The following is a 22756-nucleotide window of genomic DNA, read 5'->3' on the forward strand; positions in this document are numbered from 1 at the left end:
AGAGATTTTCTGACTTTGGTTTTCTCTAGGAAGAGATTGTTATTATCTGCAAGTAAGGTAAGGTTGAAGATTTAAAGAGCAGGGGGACTATTTGAAATAGATTCTGTTGACCCTTGAATAATGTGGGGGTTAGGGGTGCCAGCCTTCATGCAGTGGAAAATCTGCATCTAACTTTTGACTTCTCCAGAACTTAACTATTTACAGCCTGCTATTGATGAGAAGTTTTACTGATAACATGAATAGTTGATTAATGCATATTATGTATATGTATCATATACTGTATTCTTACAATAAAGTACGCTAGAGAAAAGAAAATGTTACTAAGAAAAATGCTATTTAGAAAATCAGAAGAAAGAGAAAATAGATTTATATAATACTGTGCTATATTTATGAAAAAAATTCACATATGAGTGGACCTACACAATTCAAACCTGTGCTGTTCCTTGGTCAACTGTATTGTAGAAATTAGAAAAGACAGCTGACTAGGGAAATCTAGGATTATCTGTCTGGCTTAGTTTTCAGGCCTTGAATTTAAAAGCAGTACCAGTATGCACCATTGTGTTTTTTGTTCAGCAGCTTCTGTATAGACTCAGGAGACAGCCAGTTTGGTCCACACTGTGTTATTCCAAGTTAGTGCATCAGGAGAGAGCAGAGCAGGGATGTTGGCTTAGTGGTGGTCTGACTAATGGACTGTGGAATTTAAGATGAGGAAGGAAAAAAGTAGAAGCTTTAGAAGCCTGAGGGTCCGTGTGTGCAAAGAATAAATGAGAATAACTCTGTAAGGGACTGATCCTAAGGTGAAGGTGACACTAAAGGAAAATGAACCAATAGTTTTTCTAGAAGAATTGTACTGCTGGTAAAAGAAATAGATACAGAAGGAAGAGTGAGTTTTGGAAGAAAGAAAGGTTCGATTTTAACTATTTATAGTTTGAATACCTATAGAACATACTCAGATGACTAAGAGACAGTTGAATATATAGGAGAGAGTTCTGGTCTGGAAATAAAACTGGGAGATCATAATTGAAGCCATGAATTTACCAAGGAAGAGAAATACAGTTAAACCGTGGATTGTGAGTAACTTGATCTGCAAGCGTTTTGCAAGATGAGCAAATAATTGTTTAAAAAAATTTTTTTTTAATGTTTTATTTTTGAGAAAGACAGAGTGTGAGCAGGGGAGGGGCAGAGAGAGAGGGAGACACAGAATCTGAAGCAGGCTCCAGCCTCTGAGCTGTCAGCACAGAGCCCTGTGCGGGGCTCAAATCACGAACTACAAGATCATGATCTGAGCTGAATCAGATGCTTAACCAACTGAGCCACCCAGGTGTCCCAAGATGAGCAAACATTTCTAATAAATTTTAACTTGATAAACAAGTGATGTCTTGCAAGATGAGTAGTTGTGATCCCAAATATCACATGATCACAACTGAGTCAGTGGTTCTTGAAATTTGCTTTGATATACGAGTGCTTTGGATTACAAGCATGTTTCCAGAACAAATTATACTTGCAAACCAAGGTTTTACTGTATATAGAAAGGTAAGGTCTTTTTAGGTACTATATGCATTTAAAGAGTGGGAAGTAGATGAGAAAAGTTGCTTGCCAGGTTTGAGCAATTTGCAAAGTGGTTCAAGAAATGTTGACTGAGCAGATCCTGGATTTGGGAAACTTGTGAATGGTTTTTCCAGGGGTTCAAGAGATAGTGAAGCATGAAAGGTGATTGTAAGGATTTGAGAAGTAATTGTGACTTTTTGCAACATGTTTATTGCCAGTGAATGATGTGTATTATATGTGATTGTTTTTTTCTCCTCAATATACTAACATTTAAAAACCATAACTTTGATTAACTTCCTTATAAAAGTTTTTGGCCAGGTTCTGGCTTTCCGAAATGGAGTACACTGGTCACTTAATTTCTTAATGCCTCAGGAGTATCATAATTATTATTACTCAGGGCTATAATACTCCTGGGGCCTTTTGAGCCCTATTATCAATTCATTCTTGTACTGAATCTAGCATGCTTTGTTTTGTTTCCTCTGTGCCATTTGTTGCATCAAATCATTTGACATTATTATTTAAGGATCTTTTTCCTTCAAAGCACTTCATTGTTTTATGGTTTAAAATTATTAGAGGCCCCTTTAGGGATAAATAAATGCTCTTAAGTTAGCTAGCATTGTTGACTTTCATGAATCAAAAACTCCAAACCAGAAAAGCCATTTTATCATTTCTGCCATTTAGCATGGGGACACCCATGTTATGTTAAATTGCTTTTTAAGAGATTCCATGAGCTTTTTCCTCATGTAGGTTATTGGACTACTCCAAGTCATAAATCTTTTGGGGAAGTATGGGGGAAGGAGGATTAGAGGAGAAGTACTTAGTATCTGCTATAAATTTATGCAGGGGAAAAAAAAATCTGTGTTTTTAGTCTTTAGCCTTTGTTGTTGTTAATGTGTTATTAGTGAAAAAAGAGAGATTTTTATGGTTGGTACAAGATAATAGATCTTACTCTGTGAAGGGCATTTTGAAGATGAGTTAGAGCTTAAAATTGAAGCTCTTTCTGAGTGATTGATTATAGGTTTGTAACTGGGCTATTAAACCTTTTTATTAATCTTGCAAATGTTCAGCTTAGATTTGTTATATCTGGTTATCACAATCAGATGGAAATGCTGCTTTTGTCCTCCATCTTGCTGAGCTTTCAGATTTTGAAACATGGTGTAATTTACTCTGAAATTCAATGATTATTTTTTTTCTCCTGGGAGCAGGCATATTTAATTACAGAAAGCTATTTGTAATGGAATCACTTTCTTGTAACACCTACGTAGCACTTTTTCAAAATTCTTATCATAATTACACTGCTGGCAAGATAACTAGTGGTAATTATATGTAGAATTAACTAATATGAATAAAATTCCTCGTACAATGCATCTGGGACACTTCTCATTTGCTACTTGTAATTTGTGGTTTTAGGAAGTGTCTCTGGTGGTGGTTGAATGTGATCAACATTTTCTTCTCTTGTGAGCCTGAGAATCTTATTACTAGAAGATTTGGCAAAATTATAATTAGAAAGGGTCAGGCATTTGAATCTGTCTCAAGGAATGAGTTCTTGCGTATGATCAGTTTTTTTTGAAAGCAGAACAGTTAACCCAAGCTACCACATTGTACAAAGATGCCCTTAAAGCTATAGGTATTCTTTCTTGCCTAATAACTAAAAAAAAAAAAGAAAAGTGACAGGAATTTTCAAGTATAAATTTTTTTTAGCTTTAAAATGAAAATATTTTTTGAGTACCTTGAGGAATAGTATATTCTTACAGATTAGGTTATTTTTATTGAAATGAATGTCATTGAGAAAATTCTCACTGCATTTTAACCACTAACATAAACAATCTACACACAGTTGAGCAGCCCAGAGCCAGCTTTCTTAATATCTTTGAGATTTTTGCCATTTTGAGTACAAAGTAATTTGTAGAACCTTGGATATCAGCTAACTAAAATGTGAATGGTATTAGAATATATATTGGGTTGTTATTGTTGTTGAAAGGTACTTAGAAGCATCCTACTTTATTGCTAAGGACACTGCTATAAAGTCCTGAGATTGTTAATAAATAACTTGAATGTCTGAAGTCTTGGAAACTAATTCTGAAGCTTAGTGTTCATGTGGCTGCTGCTATTTTAGTTAAAGGCATCTGCCTCAAAATACAGAAATTGTGAAGGGACACTGATGTGTTAGCATTATTTTGTGGTTGGAATGTAATAAACCTAAAAAAAAAGAGGTTAGAGTGGGAGAGAGCCAAAGCATAAGAGACTGTTAAAAACTGAGAACAAACTGAGGGTTGATGGGGGGGTGGGAGGGAGGGGAGGGTGGGTGATGGGTATTGAGGAGGGCACCTTTTGGGATGAGCACTGGGTGTTATATGGAAACCAATTTGACAATAAATTTCATATATTAAAAAAAAAAGGAATGTAATAAACCTACTCAAATAAGCTCAATTAAGAGATATATCTATTTTATAAATAAGTCCTACAAAAGCCGATTGCTGAAGTACAAACTGAGCCTTATTTCCTCTGCTCCCTTTGTGGGGGAGGGTGGGACTTTTCTAGAAAAGAGGGCATACTAGGTATGATTGTTATATAGTAAAAAGAATCACTGGTGGCCCAGACATCCAGGTTATCTTTTAGCTGGAATACTTTCTTTCTGCACTCAATGGGTAACTAAAGACGCACATTAATGTTTAAAGGATAACATGTTTAAAGGAAACATAGCTAATGCTTGAAGGATTTACTTTCTAGTTTTTTACAGAGGATCTGTGGGAGTAGATCCTATCCTCTTTATAAATGAGTAGTGCAGAAAAGGAGGGAAGAGATACCACCTCACACCTGTTAGAATGGCTAAAATTAACAACTCAGGCAACAACAGATGTTGGTGAGGATGGCGAGAAAGAGGAACCCTTTTGCATTGCTAATGGGAATGCAGACTGGTACACCCACTCTGGAAAACAGTATGGAGGTTCCTCAAGAAATTAAAAATAGAACTACCCTGTGACCCAGCATTTGGACCATTAGGTATTTATCCAAAGGATACAGGAATGCTGTTTCGAAGGGGCACATGCATGTACCCCAGTGTTTATAGGAGCACTATCTACAATAGCCAAAATATGGAAAGAGCCCCAATATCCATTGACTGATGAATGGATAAAGAAGATGTTCTGTATATATACAATGGAATATAACTCGGCGATCAAAAATAATGAAATTTTTGCAACAACGTGGATGGGACTAGAGTGTGTTACGCTTAGCGAAAGAATGTCAGAGAAAGACAAATATCATATGACCTCACTCATACGTGGAATTTAAGTTACAAAACAGATGAACACAAGGGAAGGGAAGCAAAGATACAAAAACTGAGAGGGAGACAAACCATAAGAGACTCTTAAATACAGAGAACAAACTGAGGGTTGCTGGTGGGGTGTTAGGTGGGGGGGAAGGGCTAAATGGGTGATGGGCATTAAAGGAGGGCTCTTGTTGGGATGAGCACTGGGTGTTATATATAAGTGATGAATCACTAAATTCTTTTCCTGAAATCATTTTTACACTATATGTTAACTAACTTGAATTTAAATTTTTTGAAAAAAATCTCAAATTTAGAGGGGCATTATTTCAACCCTCAGGCAGGCCCAGTTAGCCTCTTTTTTTAATAAAGTCTGAATAAGGTGAATTAATTCTTTTAAGATTCTAACTTCTCCCTAGAAGCTTCATTATTTTAATGCTTAATGGCAGTGATATTTCATCTTACACAGGTTTAACTTTTAAATATCCAACTATGTATATCTTACCAACAAACTGAGATCAGTGACAGTTTAAATAGTACAGACAGTTCTGCCCATCCCAGTGAGCTTATGCCCTTGGAGGCAGGAATCTGTGTTCTGCTTTAATTAGTCCCTATGTTTTCCATAGGGTGAACATCTCATATTCAGCCCTAAAAATTATTGTACTAAGTATTATTATTGTATATGCTGATTTAAATAATTTTTAGGGGTGATTTTGTACAAGTTTTACAGGTTGTTTAGAATGGACTCTTGTGCACACTGGACTTAAGAGTTTAAAGTCAGTGTGTAAAGCCAAAGTCAGAATCACTCTTGAAAGTTCCCTAACTCATAAAAGACAATATAAAATCTTCTGTGCATGCGCGTACACACACACACACACTTCTGAACATTATTATGCACCTTTAAATTGGAGAATCACTAAACTAGAGTAAAGTACTCTAGGAAAAAGAAAAGTACACAAGTGTCTGTATGTTCAGCCCATTCGGCTTTGGAGATGGTAGATGAGTAAATAATTTTGCTTCTTCTTGCCTGTTGGTTTTATGTCATTCTGTTTTAATTTTTTTTTAATGTTTTATTTAGTTTTGAGAGAGTGTGAGTGGGGGAGGGGCAGAGAGAAGGAGACACAGAATCCAAAGCAGGCTCCAGGCTCTGAGCTGTCAGCACAGAGCCCAATGGGGGGCTCGAACCCATGAACCGTGAGATCATGACCTGAGCCAAAGTTAGCCACTTAACCAACTGAGCCACCCAGGTGCCCCTACTTCATTGTGTTTTAATAATGAGCTTAAGTCTTAATACTTACTAATAATTTTTGGCTGTGAGGATTATACTAGCTTGTTGAGTTTTACTTTTCTATAGGATAACTTCTCAAGTTAACTGGTTAAATTCTAAGCTTAGCTATTAAATAGATTTGTGATGCAACCAGAGTTACTTCGGTTGTCTTTGAGGCTTATCTGTATGGCTGCATTAAACTCATTCTTTTTTTCCCCTAAATACTTCTAATATAACTATTTAGTTTAACTTGTTTGTCTCCACATTCAGGCTTACCAGACCAACCATTTTATAGGTGGACCAGCCTGATAGCAGTAGTTCCTTGTGTAGACGTCATAGAAATTGAGTCATAAAAACCTAATTTAATCTCCTTTTCCCCTGCTAACAAAGGAAAACATTGGTGAAGATAAACAGAACGATTTATTAAGTACTTTGTGACTTCATATTCTTGGTTAATTTTTTTAGCAATTATTATTTAAATAATAACTATACAGAGAGCTGATATGTTTTGGAAATCTGAAAACCTAGGAAAGTAATCCTTACCCTCAAAAAGATCACAGTCTGGTAGTAAAATCTGTAAATCTAAATATACAAAGTGGTTTAGATAAGACATTAGGTTCAGGCTGGTTTGAGTGGCAAAGGGTTCCTGAACATCATACTTAAACTGGTCTTTGGTAGATATAGTGGGATGGAAAAAAATAAGTGAAAATGTTTCACAAAAAGGAAAGGGAAAATAAGCAAATTTCAGATGCATGAGAGATTTGGGGGTTGATAATTTAGCCATGTTTACATTGTAGTGTTCTCAACTGTAGGAATAATGAGAGGTGAAATTTGAAGGCTAGAGCTGAACCTCAAGCTTTCCACAGCAATTGATTGCATGTTAGCTTTTTTGAACCTCAGTTTACTAATCTGTTGGATGGGATAATAATGCCTGTCTATTCTCTTACTCTTGTGAGCCTCAAAACCATCACATCTAAATTCTACAACTGTAGTTCCTTTGTTTTTAATCCAAGAAGAGGCTTTCCTGAGTAGGGGCATGAGTGAATCAGAGTCCATACCATTTCTTCCTCACACTTGTGCTCATCCAGCTTCATCATGGAGAGAACAGGACAGCAAATGCATCCTCCATAAATGTCACCAGTAGCCTTAATGCCCTTATCTTGAAAATTGATCCTTCTGTCTCAGTCACTTGATGGTATTTTCTGATGGCAGAGCGACACCAGTATTTCCATCTGTATGGCCACACGTGTTCTGGATCCCATTCCTTTCTGCCTTTTCAGAGATCTTGTGCTACCTGAAACTTCATTTTTTTTCATTCCCCTATTCTCACCCTTCCTCTATATATTGGATCCTTTCTATTAGTAGGTAAATATGTTCAGGTTGTCTCTGTGTTATATATGCTATGCTATACTATGTTATGTATTATATAATCTAATCACCCTCCCTTGACCATTTACCTTTCTCTATCAGTTTCCTCTTTGCTAAATTTCTCTATACAAGTACTATACAAGTACTATACAAGTACTGACATCTACTTAACCTGTGTCTAAAATCATATCCTTCTCACCCCTCAGCTCATTCCAGTCTAGCTTCTACCCTCATTACTCTAACTCAAGCGGTTTCTTTGATATTTCTGTAGCATTCAGAGCTATTGACCACTGACTGTTCTTTAAAAACACTTCCCTTGGCTTCTCCAAGGTGTTCTGTTCATTTTCTATGTCTGGTTCTCTTCTCTAACTTCTTTGTTGGCTTATCTTTAATTGCTCATTAAATGTCGGTGTTTACAAAGCTGAATCTTAGGTCTCTTTCCCTTCCTACTGCACTCCTTTTGAGTAACATCATTCTCATTGGTTCAGTAACAACAACTCCTAAATTTGTACCTTTCACCCACACTCTCCTCTGAGGTCCAGTTCTGTATCTGGCTACCAACTTGATATTTCCATTTAGATATCTTGGAGATATCTCCGACTCAGTGTATTTATAACTGTTCCTCTTCCTTCATATCCTTTTTCACCACCAAGATTTTTTTTTTTTTTTTTTTTGGACTCTAGTATATGGGTGAAGGACTCAAATCTTCCTTCTACTCCTTACTAACTTTGTAACCCTAGGCAATTAACCTTTCTAAGACTTAATTTCACCATCTGGAAGATGGAAAAACAGTAATTCCTATTTCAACATAAGGAAACATCAGACAAAATGAGTATATCGGATTTATGCTTCCAGCCAAATAGTAGTAACAAGAACTGAATTTACCCTTAGCCACAAACAACTAGAAAACATCCATAGGCCTCTTGTGAGGATTAAAAGAAATTTATAAAGCACTTGAAATAGGACCTGGCATTAAGTAAAGCCTATTCAAGTGTTTGTATTTATTTTATTATTGAATATGGATATGATGATAAATTATGGGTAGAAGCTAAAGTGGTGAGCAAATTATGGTATTAAATGTTTATATTATTTAAAAAAATTTTTCAAACCAATACTTTTAAGCTTCCATTATAAGAAAGTAGAAGAGCAATCCCAAAACAAGCAAAAAGAAGGAAATAAAGACAAGAGCAGGAAGTAGTGAAATAGAAAAGTATAAAAATACAGAAAACCAGAAATTAAATTCTAACTTTTAAAAATGGTCAATAAGAGTGATAAAATTCTAGCCAGATTAATCAGGAAAAAAGAGAAAAGATGGATTATAATAACAGGGATGAAACAGGATACATGATTACAGATCCTGTAGAGATTACATTGGACAACTTAGATGAAATTAGCAAATTCCTTGAAAAACACAGAACTACCAAACCTCGTTTAAGAAGAAATCGAAAGCCTGAATAGTCCTCTGTGTATGTGTGTATTAGTTTTTTTTTTTTTTTAATTTGCAATGAAAACCTTTCCACAAAAAAACCCTTGTCCTTGAAGGCTTTCCAGAGACATTTTATCAGACATTCCAAGATCAAATAATACCACTTCTACACAGAGTCTTTCAGAAAAAGAGGAGGGAACACTTCCCAACTCATTACATTCACCGTGAAAGAAAACTACAGATCAGTATTCCCTATAAAAATAAATTGAAAAACCTTCAACACAGTTTAAGCCAAGTGAATTAAAATAAAAAGGATACTTTTGACTAAGTGGGATTCATTGCAAGAATACAGGTTGGTTCAACATTTGAAAATCATCAGTGTAATTCATCATATAAACCAACTAAGAAGGCAAAACTATATTATTATCTCAATAGATCCAGAAAAGTCATTTGACAAAATTCAGTACTCATTAATACTAAAAACTCTCAGTGAAATAGGCCATAAAGAGAACTTTCTTATCTTGTTAAATGGCATCTCGTAAAATCCTGTCATTTACATCATACTTAGTGATGAAAGACTAAATGCTTTCTCTAAGATCAGTAACCAAGGGAATGATGTTTGTTTGCTCTTGCCACTTCTATTCTGGATTGTATGGAAATTATAGTTAGTACAGTGGGGCAAGAAAAGGAAGTCAGAGGCATCCAAGTTGGAAATGAAGAAAGAAACTGCTTGTGTATGTAGGACATCTCAAAGAATCCACAAAAAAGGCTACTAAGACTAATAAATGAGCTTTGTACAAAGTTATTATACAGAAAATTGTATTTCTATGTGCTAGCAATGAACAATTGAAAATTTAAAAATAAATTAACATGAAAACATTTACAATAGCACCCAGAATATTAATACTTAAGGAGAAACTGAACAAAATTTTGCAAGGCCTATATATTGGGAACTGTAATGTATATAAAGGATTACATATTATGTGATTCCATTTATATAACGTTATTTAAATGAAAAAAAAATGATAGTGGTGGAAACAGATCAAACTGCCAGGGGTAGGGTTGGCAAGAAAGTGTGATTATATACAGGGATAACATGAAGGATTTTCTTTGGTGAGATGAAACACTTCTGTATTCTGATTGTGATAGAGATTACACTAATAGGTGTATGTGATAAATTTACATAGAACTGTACACACACACACACAAAGTGCATATAAAAACAAGTAAAATCTGAACAATGTCTGTTTCCTTGTTGGCTAATAGTATGTACCAATGTCAACTTTCTCTATCAAATATCAATTTTTGATAATTGTACTATGGTTATGTCAAATGCTCTCATTTGAGTGAAGCTGGGTGAAGCATTGCTAGGAACTCTGTACTATTTTTGTAACATCTGTGTTGGTTTAAAATTATTTCACGGTAAACAGTTTTAAGAAAAAGACACTGTTAAGAAAATAGAAAGGCAAGCCACAGACTGGGAAAAAATGCTTGCACATCTGATAAAGGATGTATATCCAGAATATATAAATAAGTACCAAAACAATTATATTTTTAAATGGGCAAAAGAATTAATTAGCTACTTCACAAAAAAAAGATGTAGCATATAAGCCCATGAAAAAATGTTCAGCATCGTTAATTATTAGGAAATGCAAATGTAAGCCACAGTGAAATACCACTGTGCACCCGCTAGTAAAATGTAAAGTCACAAGAAATTGGCAATCACAAGAAGGTTACTTTGCTTACTTTTGCTTACTTTTACTTACTTTGCTGGTAGGAATGAAAAATGGTATGGCCACTTTGGAAAACAGTTTGGCAATTTCTTATAAAATTAAACGTAAGAGTCAAAAACCCCATTCCGAGGTATTTACCCAAGATGAATGGCAGGGGGAGTGTGAACGTTTATACTAGCGTTATTTGTAATAACCTCCAGACTGGCAACAATGCAAATGTCCAAATGGTAGATCCACACAATGGAATACTATTGGGTTGTAAAAAGGGATGCAGCATAGATTGTTCTGCCTAGAAAACTCCCTTATTTCCGTGTCTGGTTAACTCATAATCTGTGTTCGGATCCTGCTCAAACATCACAGCATAAAGGGAATTTTTTCTTGAGCCCAGACTAGCAGGCTTGCTTCTATCAGCATCCTGTCCTTTCCCTTCACTGCTCTTATCACAACCATAGTGATACACCAGCAGATTCTAAGCAATGTAAGGTCTCCTTATCTGTCTTAACTGCAAGTTCTGTGGATGGCCAGATGCTGATTACTATTGTGTTGGTACCCAACATAGCTCAGGTGTGCCGGTAAATATTGTACAGCTGATAATGTAAGTGAGTAGAGTTTTCTATTTCCTTTTTGTAGGAGTGGCAGCTGTGGCTTCTACAGAGGGTACTACTGGCTGGGTCTGCCTACTTAACCTTGGGTACTCTGTCTGCTATCCCTGCTCTGTTCTGGGGTGTTGTAGCTATCATTGCTCAGCTGCTGCCACAGGTTAGTCTAGACTTCTGCGTGCATACCATGGGCACTCCTGCTCCTGGGCCCTTCTGTTCTGAAAATAGAGAGAAGCCTTTCCTTGCCATTAAGGAGGCCCTGTGCTCAGCCTCTGGCCATATGTGCAAATTACCAGAGAGCATTATTACTGTCTCCAGGCCCTGGGGAGACCTAGTTTCTAGGATACATGTGTAGAATATTTGGTGAGGGCCCTGACATCCAATGTTTCCTTCTTTTCCTCTTTTCACTTCTATTTCCCTACTCCAGTAGACAAGAAGGAATGCAGGTTAAGTTAAGAAATTGGTCTGGGTAACCAATACCTATATTTGATCAGCCTACGGGTATATCTAAGTGTTTAAATCATGAGCAAACTTTTTCCTTTAAGCCTCTGGTTCCACTTAGGTAGATTAATGACACTTGTCATTTCAGACACTTCTCTCTGGAGCGTTACATGACTAGTTTTAGTTACTAATTTTGGAAGTGTTTCTCTGGCCCCTCTTTAATTTATCCAAATCATTGATCCGACTTTTCAATTGCTCTCAATTTATTTACCTTCTTTTTTATTTAAAAAAAATTTTTTTTTCAACGTTTTTTATTTATTTTTGGGACAGAGAGAGACAGAGCATGAACGGGGGAGGGGCAGAGAGAGAGGGAGACACAGAATCGGAAACAGGCTCCAGGCTCCGAGCCATCAGCCCAGAGCCTGACGCGGGGCTCGAACTCACGGACCGCGAGATCGTGACCTGGCTGAAGTCGGACGCTTAACCGACTGCGCCACCCAGGCGCCCCTACCTTCTTTTTTAAAGCTTACACCGTTTGGACATTTTTGTTTAGTTTCTGTTTATTTTTAACGCCATCACATCTAAGAATTCTCATTAATTTTAATTTTTTCTCTTATCTGGATTGGTACAATACCTTACTAGTTTTCCAACTCTTGCTCCGCCTCCTCTTGGAGTGTAATCTCCAGGTAGCAGCCAGGGAGCTGTTCAGTGGTTTCTATCCTACTCTGGGAATTAAACTGTTAGAATCCAGTTCATGAGCTTCTACATAGTCTGGCTCTAGGGCGCAATACAGTGCCTGGCGCAGGTTAGACACTTAGTAATTCTTAGTATTTGTTAAATTGATTCTTTGCATTGTAAGTCTAATCAGGATTTTGTTTTTATTTTTGTTTTTGTAGGCGTTGCCTTGCAACCACACACACAAACAGTAATTCTTTAGACTTAACTGGTTTCTAGTCTTATTGTGGGATGTGGGGAGTAGGTTGGAGCTGTCTTGCATGCATTTTGCAATAGGCCACTTCTGTCTAGAATGAGTAATAGGTATGTCAATAAATACAGCTCAAACAAGTAGAAAATGACTTCCTTGGCTTATAATCAGTCATGTGGCAAAGAACTGTGGTCAGAACTTAGGTTATGCTTCTGAGGCCCCACAATTCATAACAGTATATTGCTTTATTTCATATCCTAATATACTAAATGCTTTTCTCTATATATTTTCTCATTTTTAATTTTGTTATCTTTTTATTTTATCGTATAGTTTCTACCCTTCTTCTCATCCTTTCAACCATTCTAACAACATATGCATTACACCCTGGGTGTTGCTGTTGGAGGTCAGGGGCATGGTGACAGCACTGTACTGTGTTTGTTAGTTAGGGGTGATACATGCTAACCAGCTTACTTGCCTGCCAGTTGGTTGTTTCTTCCATGTCACATCAAATGAGTTTGCAAATTATGATAGTATCAATTTCTCACAAAAATTAAGTTTTCGGTAATCTATAATAAATACATAAAATGACTGGTTTTAAATTTTCAACTATGGAAGTGACCTTAACCTTAAAAGCATGTTTAGTTACAATTATTTGCTTTTGTTAAAATGTTTTTACAGTTTTCCAATAAGTTAAGACATGTATGCATGTTAATACTAGTGACTTACAGTGAAGAAATTGTTTACCCTTGTAAAAGCTTTGTTTTGTTTTTAACTATCAATCCTCTCCTTAAGTATGGCAGATGCTAACCAAGTTCTGAGGTATTTTTTCTTTCTATTTGTGTTTTAATGTATTTTAATGAAGTAGCTCTTTTACCGTGCTGTAGCAGTCTGTGTTATACTATCAGTGAACAGAGTGAAGACTCGAATTTTAAGATTAAATACATTCATTTTGTTAACATCACATTTTGTTCCATTTTGCAGCTTCTCGGTGAATATTTGGATGAAGCCATTAAATTAATTGTTTGCCATCATGAGCAGAAGCAAGCGTGACAGCAATTTTTATAGTGTAGAGATTGGAGATTCTACATTTACAGTTTTGAAACGATACCAGAATTTAAAACCTATAGGCTCAGGAGCTCAAGGAATTGTATGGTAAGTTTTACTTCCAAAAATTAGGCAGAGAATCATTAACTGCTATCTTTTCTCCTCTTGTAATATAGATACCTTGGTAAATATTTAACTTGCTTCAAAAAAGTTAAAATAAAACTGTTATTTAAACTAAAGCTATAACATGGTAATAATTTTGTTCTGGGTTGATGTTCTTTACTATTCATTAAACACAACTTTATAAATCAGCACTGTCATCTTTAAGTATAAATTATGATTAAATACGTGGTCATAAGCCATGTAAAGACAAATAATCTATATCAGGAAAGAATAAGTGGCATGCTTGTTAATTCCATGTATACATCTATTCCCATAGCTAGTTTAATAAGAAGCTTCACTTAATCATCATTTTCACACTACAATGAAACTCTGGAATTTCAGAAATCTTATTTTATACTGGGGAATGAAGTGAGCTCATTTTTCATTGTGTGTTTCAAAAACTCATACGTATCTTTAAAACTGATTTACGAGCTAATTTCTGCAGTGGGCGTAGGCTTTATAGATCAACATAATTCTTAATAAACTGAAGTGTAGAATACTTTTTGGGATAGTTCTGCTAATGATTTTAGATCACTAAGTTAGCATAATCTAGTGCTTTGGGGAATTCTTAGCCTCGCTCTAGCGTAATTATATCTTTATTACCTTTTCTTGACCAGATTTGTCTCAGAATCTATTAAAAATCATAGGTGTTTATGACCCCGCAGGTCTCCCCCAGGTTCCAGAAAAACACTTGCACATGTACCTAAAGAGACTTTTCTTTGCAACACTGTTTATAATAGCAAAAATTCTTAATAGCAGTGAGTCTATCCATGAGAATAAAAAATTGTGATATATTCATACAGTAAAATACTATACAATATTTAGGATGAACTGGAGCTGTGTTTCAACAAAGACAGTCTCAGAGTTGTAGTGTTGTTGAGTTTAAAAGGAAGATGCGGAATACATATACCTTATAATACCATTTATATATAGTTGAAAATATACAAAATAGTACCATATATTTATGGATGTATATGTATGTAGAAAGCTATAAAAACAATAACACCAAATTCTTCAGAATAATGTCTACTTCCAAAAATAGAGACAAAGAAAGGGGACTTTATCTGTGAATTTTTTAAAAATTAAGAGCAATTATGGTAAAATGCTAAAATCTCTCACATTTCTGTAATAGGAACAGTAGCATTTATTCTCTTTTTTGTCTCTCGAAATAATTTATAATACCAAAAATTACAGAATTTGGGTAACTTTTTTTTCATTTTTAGTATTTTGGGTAACTTTAAAAAGTATTATTGGCTGGCAGGTTGTCATTTTCACCAACCACATTTAACCAACCACAAATTCATTGTAAAGAAAATAATGCGGTATAGGCAATACAGGAAGGATTCTTTTTTATTTATTTATTTATTTATTTATTTATTTATTTATTTATTTATTTATTTATTTTTGGGACAGAGAGAGACAAAGCATGAACGGGGGAGGGGCAGAGAGAGAGGGAGACAGAGAATCGGAAACAGGCTCCAAGCCATCAGCCCAGAGCCTGACGCGGGGCTCGAACTCACGGACCGCGAGATCGTGACCTGGCTGGAGTCGGACGCTTAACCGACTGCGCCACCCAGGCGCCCCAATACAGGAAGGATTCTGAAAGCCAGCTCATGGTTCAGATTCTAGCTTTATGATGTACTAACTTTGTGATTCATGGCAAATTAATATTGCTAAGCCTGTTTTCTCACCTGATTTACATTATTGTGAGGAATATGGTATTTATATACATATATATGCACATACATACACATATATATGTAATACATGAACATATATATAAAAGTATATATAAAAATGTTTTTTCTGTACCTTCACTTATCCTCAGGTAAGTACATTTTGAAATTTGTGTACCAGAATTAAAAAAAAAAAAAAAAAAACTGCTTTGGAAGGGACCTCAAGCCATCTTAACCAGCCTCTGTTTTGTCCTAAGGAATAAGTGTCTTCAAATATTTTGCTTATTCTTTCACAAAAGATTATTATGAAATAGACAAATATTAAGCTAAAGAGTTTTTAAACTCACTGTGTGTGTTTACTATCACTGTCAGCTGAAGAAATTAATTTTTTTTAAGGCATTATTTTGGACCCCAGTGATAGATGGTAAGATTCATTGGGATCTGGATTGATCTCTAATTTGTACACATTTAAGTATCAACAATTAGAAATCTAACTTCCTTGGATACAAAATAGTACAACCTACTCAGATACTTTTGAACCTCTATAGTTTAAAATGTTACTTTGATTTAACACAAAAAATTAATAGGAATGAATTTAATGGTTAAAAGTAAAACATACTTTATCTGAAACAGTCAACACTTTTAATCATCTTTAATGACCGCTAATGTTGTGGGTGTTGTTTTTTAATTTGGGGAGAACATATACACAAATATGGTATTTTCTAACTAAAGAGTATAATATTTATGTCTGTTTTGCTATGTGTATGCATATGTACATATATAGGAAATAAGTTATGTCCTATATATTATGTATAGATGCGTCCATTTATGCCAAAGTGCTCATTTCTTAATACATATTTCTTCAGTACATTTGATATAGTGAGGTTGGATGAGAGAATAATTTTAGTCAGTAGTGTGCTAACTTTCCAAATATATAAACATCAGGGAAATACAAATCAAAACCACACTCAGATACCACCTCACGCCAGTCAGAGTGGCCAAAATGAAGAAATCAGGAGACTATAGATGCTGGAGAGGATGTGGAGAGACGGGAACCCTCTTGCACTGTTGGTGGGAATGCAAATTGGTGCAGCCGCTCTGGAAAGCAGTGTGGAGGTTCCTCAGAAAATTAAAAATAGACCTACCCTATGACCCAGCAATAGCACTGCTAGGAATTTATCCAAGGGATACAGGAGTACTGATGCATAGGGGCACTTGTACCCCAATGTTTATAGCAGCACTCTCAACAATAGCCAAATTATGGAAAGAGCCTAAATGTCCATCAACTGATGAATGGATAAAGACATTGTGGTTTATATACACAATGGAATACTACGTGGCAATGAGAAAAAATGAAATATGGCCTTTTGTAGCAACGTGGATGGAACTGGAGAGTGTGATGCTAAGTGAAATAAGCCATACAGAGAAAGACAGATACCATATGGTTTCACTCTTATGTGGATCCTGAGAAACGTAACAGAAACCCATGGGGGAGGGGAAGGGGGAAAAAAAAAAAAAAAAAAAAAGAGGTTAGAGTGGGAGAGAGCCAAAGCATAAGAGACTGTTAAAAACTGAGAACAAACTGAGGGTTGATGGGGGGTGGGAGGGAGGGCAGGGTGGGTGATGGGTATTGAGGAGGGCACCTTTTGGGATGAGCACTGGGTGTTGTATGGAAACCAATTTGACAGTAAATTTCATATATTAAAAAATAAATAAATAAATAAATAAATAAATAAATAAATAAATAAAAAAAAACTGAGAACAAACTGAGGGTTGATGGGGGGTGGGAGGGAGGGCAGGGTGGGTGATGGGTATTGAGGAGGGCACCTTTTGGGATGAGCACTGGGTGTTGTATGGAAACCAATTTGACAGTAAATTTCATATATTAAAAAATAAAAAATAAATAAATAAAAAAAAGAAAACCCGAAGGGAAAAAAAAAAAAAAAGACAAATATATAAACAGAAGTCTTTAAGTATGTTAGGTAGTCCAGTATGAAAAGCATAACCTCATGTCTTAGTCTTTTGGTCTCCGCTTTGCTTTTAACTTTCTGTCTAACCTTGGGCAAATTACTTATTAACCTCTGGTGAATAAGTGGTGAATTCAAATGATTTTAAAAGTTTCTTTCGATCATAACATTCTATAATTTTAAGATAATTTACCTTATTTGTGCTTTACTGTCTCTGGTCTGTCATTTGTAAAACATGATGTTTAGTCAGTATCATATGGTAAAGATATGAAGAGCAATGAGTATGGTGTTGCTGTATGTCACAGAATTATGTGTTTCAGTAACAGTTATGAAGCATCTTCTAATGTCCTGAAATCTAGCATTCATATCTATAGGCTTGATTTTTTAATTCCCTTCTCCAAAACAAATTTTGAATACTTTTACATTGTAAAATAACCCTTTGTATAGCTCTGTATGTATGTTCCTTCCTCTTTCTGTATTCATTTTGTTGTGTCCAAAGAAGTTGGAAGTGATCTACTTATGTAGAATTCTTCAGAAAGCATTTTGGGTAGAATTTATGACCACACATATTCTTTAATCCTGTCTGCCTTGGTGTAGGTGCAAAGTGAAGGATTCATCAGGCTTTAAGCTATGTATTGGGCCTGAATACTCATTAAACATTTATGCATTGAGTGCCCATTGTATGCTAGGGAGATCTTGGAGGACACCCAACTAACAAGTACAGTTTCTGCCTTCACAGTCCATTGTCTCTTTGAATCCATTAGCGTTTTAAGAAGCAGTTAACAATGCTATATACATTGTTGGAATATGCTGTAGTAGGTAGAGAAGAAACATGTTGCCTGTCAAACACTGGAAATTGATACAGTTGCATTTATCTTTGGCGAGAGTAAGGAATCTACATGAATGTTTCATAAATTCAGTTTTGTAGATTTTAAAGCTTTGTTGTTGTTTTTGAATTTCTTGTTACAGTGCAGCTTATGATGCCATTCTTGAAAGAAATGTTGCAATCAAGAAGCTGAGCCGGCCGTTTCAGAATCAGACTCATGCTAAACGGGCTTACAGAGAGCTAGTTCTAATGAAATGTGTTAATCACAAAAATGTAAGTGAACATTTGAGAAAATGTTGTAAGTATAGATGAAATCAAGATTTGTTCATGAATACATAACTATCAAAACTTTTAAAAATATTAGGTGCTTTAAATGCTCTTCCGGTTTGAAACATTATCTAAAAGGGATATATGTCTACAGTGTGAATTTTTCTCAATTTTATTAAATTATATCAAAAGAAAGACAGTTGATGAAATTTAGATTGTGTAGTTTTTTATTTTTCAAAAGGAGTTTTAAAAGAGGTAGGTGTTTTAGAAGAACTTGATTTAGACTTGGTCTCATCTTCTACTTTTTGTTTTCTGGCAGGCTGACATTTCAGAAAACTGTAGCCTTAGCACAGAGGTGAAATTGTTCCCATTTTACTTTGACAATAGTTATTTTATTTAATATTGGATATAAAATAGAAATCATTTCTCCCTACCCCACTCCTGGTTTTTTAAGTGATGCTGATACTCACTGGTGACTTTAAGTTGAAGATAGTCAGTGATTTTATGAAGCAGTTTAGCAGAAACTTCAAAAGTTTACCAAACTTCAAACTTCTTTTGAATGAATGAAATGAATGAAAGTATTCCTAATTCTTTTTCCTAATGATTATAAAGACTTAAGCATATAACTTTCATTCATTTTGAGAATTGTTAACACTTTGTAAAACTTACTTTCAGCATACTTTCATGATTACTTTAATGGAATGATTTTTATAAGCCAAGAGGAAATAAACTAGGGGTAAGTTATGCAAGGGACGGTTTTATGAAGTACTAAACCAAAAGCATCTGACTGGAGATGTTTTGTGGTATATTTGTCTAAAGGAGTTTATAAAATGCAGTAAGCTCCATGCTTTCTGATTGCAGATAACACAGTTTACCACATTTTGAGAGCTAACTGTGCAAGTTTCTGTGTACTGGAGCTACTAGTCACTGTCGGGAAAGGATGAGGCTCCTGATTTGGGGGAGCTTATTACAGTGTTATTTTGAAGACAACAGAGAGTGAAATACCGAATATGATAAAGCGGTAGAGGTTTGATTGTCATATCATGGTGGATGGAAAATAAGTGCTGAGATTTCAGGGGAAAGAAGATTGCAGTGAGCTTTCATGAAATGGGAATGCTTTGGGGAAGGGTGACCCTAGACTAATTCTTAAAAATGGGGTAAAAATTGGATTGTTAAAGAAAAAGAGCCTCCCAGAGAAAAAGAATAGCGTTTAAAAAGAGATACAGTTTAAAGTCCGTCAGTGACAGCGAAGAAGTTGTGTCACCATTCTTGTTTAGGTGGGAGCCAGCCATGTTGCTTGTCTGGGTTTTCCCTCTCAGATGGAGCTGCTTATGCCTCTTGTAGCCTGTTTCGTGGCAGTGATGGTGGTGATATTGCCTTAGTTTTGCACTGGGGACATGGCCAATAACTCCCTATTTCCTGAGCCAGCCCTCGACTAAATGGAGGGCATGGAAAGCTTGTTTCACATAGTTAACCCTCTGCTGGGGGTGGCAAGATCCACGCAGGCAATACCCTTGGCACCTAGAAGAGTGCTGACTGACGTAGAGTAGATGCTCCTAACATATTTGTTCAGAGGATGAATATAAAACTAAATACAGTTGACTCTTGAGCAAAGTGGGCATTAAGGATGCTGACCCTCTGTGTAGTTGAGATGTACATATAACTTTCAACAACCCCAAACTTAACTGCTAATAGCCTACTATTGACTGGAAACCTTACCAATAATATAAATAGTCGATTAACACATATTTTGTGCATCGCATGTATTGTATTCCTTTATTTTTTTAATTTTGAGAGAGAGCACGAGTTGGGGAGGGGCACAGAGCGAGAGAGAGAGGTGAGAGAGAGAAAATCCCAAGCAGGCTCTGCACTGTTAGTGTGGAACCTGATGCAGGGCTTAAACTCGTGAACCACGAGATCATGACCTGAGCTGAAACCAAGAGGCGGACAATCAACTGACTGAGCCCCCCAGCCACTCCTACATGTATTGTATTCTTAAAGTAAGCTAGAAAAGAAATGTTATGAAAATCATAAAGAAAATTTTTACGCAGTACTGTACTGTATTGAAAAAAATCCATGTGTAAGTGAACCCTCCTAGTTTGAACCCATGTTGTTCAAGGGTCACTATGTATAGGGAAACCAGGAATGATGGAATTTTTACATTCCTGATGGATGGATGGATGTTTTTGTAATGTCTTGCCTTTTCAGCAGTTTCATGCTCTACACAGATTAATCTCCTCATTGGTCTAAACATGTTTTTTCCCACCCTCCTTTTTTTGTGGTAAAATACACATAGTATAAAACTATCTTAACCGTTTTAAACATACAGTTCAGTGGTACTAAGCGCATTCATATCGTTGTGCATTTGTTACTATTTCCGTAGATGCTTTTGTATGTCCACTTGGTCACTTATCTCTGAACACACTGTTGTGTCACCTATAGCACACAGTACTTCATGTCTGATCGAATCCTTCAAGAGGAACTGAGGCTTGTCATCTCCTCTTAATCGTGGACATTGTAATCCTGTTTGGAAATCAGGTCACCGTTTGGTTCACGTTGTCTTACCAAGTTATTCTTTGTCACAAGTCTGCTAATAGGTCACATCTTTCCCACCTTTCACTTTCTTTTTTTCTTTATAAAGATTTTATTTTTAAGTACTGTCTATACCCAACATGGCACTTGAACTTGTTAAAACCTTGAAATCAAGAGTTGCAAGAGCCAGCCAGGTGCCCCTCCGTCGTTCACTTTCTTTTTACTTTTTGCTTTTGGAGATTAAGTATATAGTACTTTCTGTTTATCCCTAGAATTTCACATATGAAATCTGGTTTCTGTTCCCAGACTGTTGGGGGTTGCTTTTTCCTTTGTTCTGACTTTTCACTTACTGGCTTCACTTATCAGTTTTGCTCAGGATGCCTTCATAATAGCTGGATTACTTCATTAGTGACCTTTGTTTATATAGCAGAAATTGTGTGTGTAACTAAAAAATTATCCATCTCTCCTGAATTCTTCATCTCATTCACATGGGTATTATGATTGGAGACATTTTCAAAATGCCTTTTTGAAATCTCCATATATGTACTTGGTCACATTTCTGACCTGCTGCTGTTCTTTGTTGTCATTGTTGTTTTATTCAGAGAAGAAAGTACAGTTTCTCGGGGAATTTTTACCTGCTCCTAGTAAGTGTTACTTCTTTCACATACTTCTGTATCACCCACTTAATCAGCACTTGACTTTTGTTTGCTGTCCAGTCTATGATTGATATAATTTCCCTTCTGTTCTTTTTTGAAGGAAAAAAAAGGGCCACTGTCTGCCTTAATCTTTTATAGCACCTTTATTGAGATACAATTCACATGCTGTACAGTTCATTTAATGTGTGTAATTAAGTGGTTATTAGTGTATTCACTGATGTATATGACTACAGGCAGTTCTAGAACGTTTTCATCACCTCAGAAAGAATCTCTGTATTGTGTAGCTCTCACGTTCCTATCTCCCATCCACCTTAGCTCTAAGCAACTACTGATCTCTTGTTTTTATATGCTTTTCATCTTTAACACTTCTCTTGTACTATAGGATTTCTCAGATAAGAACAGTTTTACTATTTCTACAAGTCTGTAGATGTGCAGTTCATCTAATTAGGAGCCAGGAATTCATTCATTTAGAGCAGCTAGATGCATTCTTATTATCACTTTCCCTATCTTGAACAGATTTGTTAGACCTTTTCTGATCTGAAAATTATGTTTCTGAATTTATTCACTGAACAAATATTTGAATGCCTTTTATAAGCAAAGCTTTGTACTTAGATGAATGACATAAATTCCTCCCTCATGTAGTTTGTCTAGAAAAATATTCCCATTCCTAAGTGTATTTGTCAATAAACATTTTAAAAATGTGTGTCAGTTATCTCCCTGTGCTAGGGCTGTAAGAGGGAATAATTCTTTCCAACAAGGATCCTGGTGTGATTGGGATGAGGCTGTCATGAAAATGAGTCTATACTACAGTGTGTTAAATGCCATATTAACACATAAGACATTGTGGGAACAAGGTAAAGAGAATATTCAGCAACCCGTCAAGGACTAGATAGAGGTTGTTAGACTCTACAAAAGACATCAATTTTGAAAGGAACAGAATTCAGTAGGTAAATATGACAGGTACAGGGAAGAGTATGTTTAAAGGCATTGAGAGTTTTTAAATATATCATTGTTTAAACTAATTTAGTATGGCTAAAGGATCAAGTTTAAT

The 22756-nt window shown here is 35.7% G+C and overlaps 1 protein-coding gene across 6 annotated transcripts in view; it reads left to right on the forward strand.

Moving 5' to 3' along the window:
• MAPK8 (mitogen-activated protein kinase 8) overlaps window positions 1-22756 on the forward strand; it is a 99045-nt gene that overhangs the window by 43902 nt on the left and 32387 nt on the right. For 5 of the 6 annotated variants that reach the window (XM_058696978.1, XM_058696977.1, XM_058696976.1 and 2 more), the window contains 2 exons: window positions 13557-13727; window positions 18394-18523. In XM_058696978.1, coding sequence (XP_058552961.1) covers window positions 13606-13727; window positions 18394-18523 — 252 coding nt within the window. In that variant the 5' untranslated portion in view covers window positions 13557-13605. Of the gene's footprint in view, window positions 1-11265; window positions 11370-13556; window positions 13728-18393; window positions 18524-22756 lie in introns of those variants that run through there. The other variant, XM_058696980.1, reaches the window with a different exon arrangement.

Source organism: Neofelis nebulosa, chromosome 13, assembly GCF_028018385.1.
Source record: "Neofelis nebulosa isolate mNeoNeb1 chromosome 13, mNeoNeb1.pri, whole genome shotgun sequence".
Taxonomy (NCBI): Eukaryota; Metazoa; Chordata; class Mammalia; order Carnivora; family Felidae; genus Neofelis; species Neofelis nebulosa.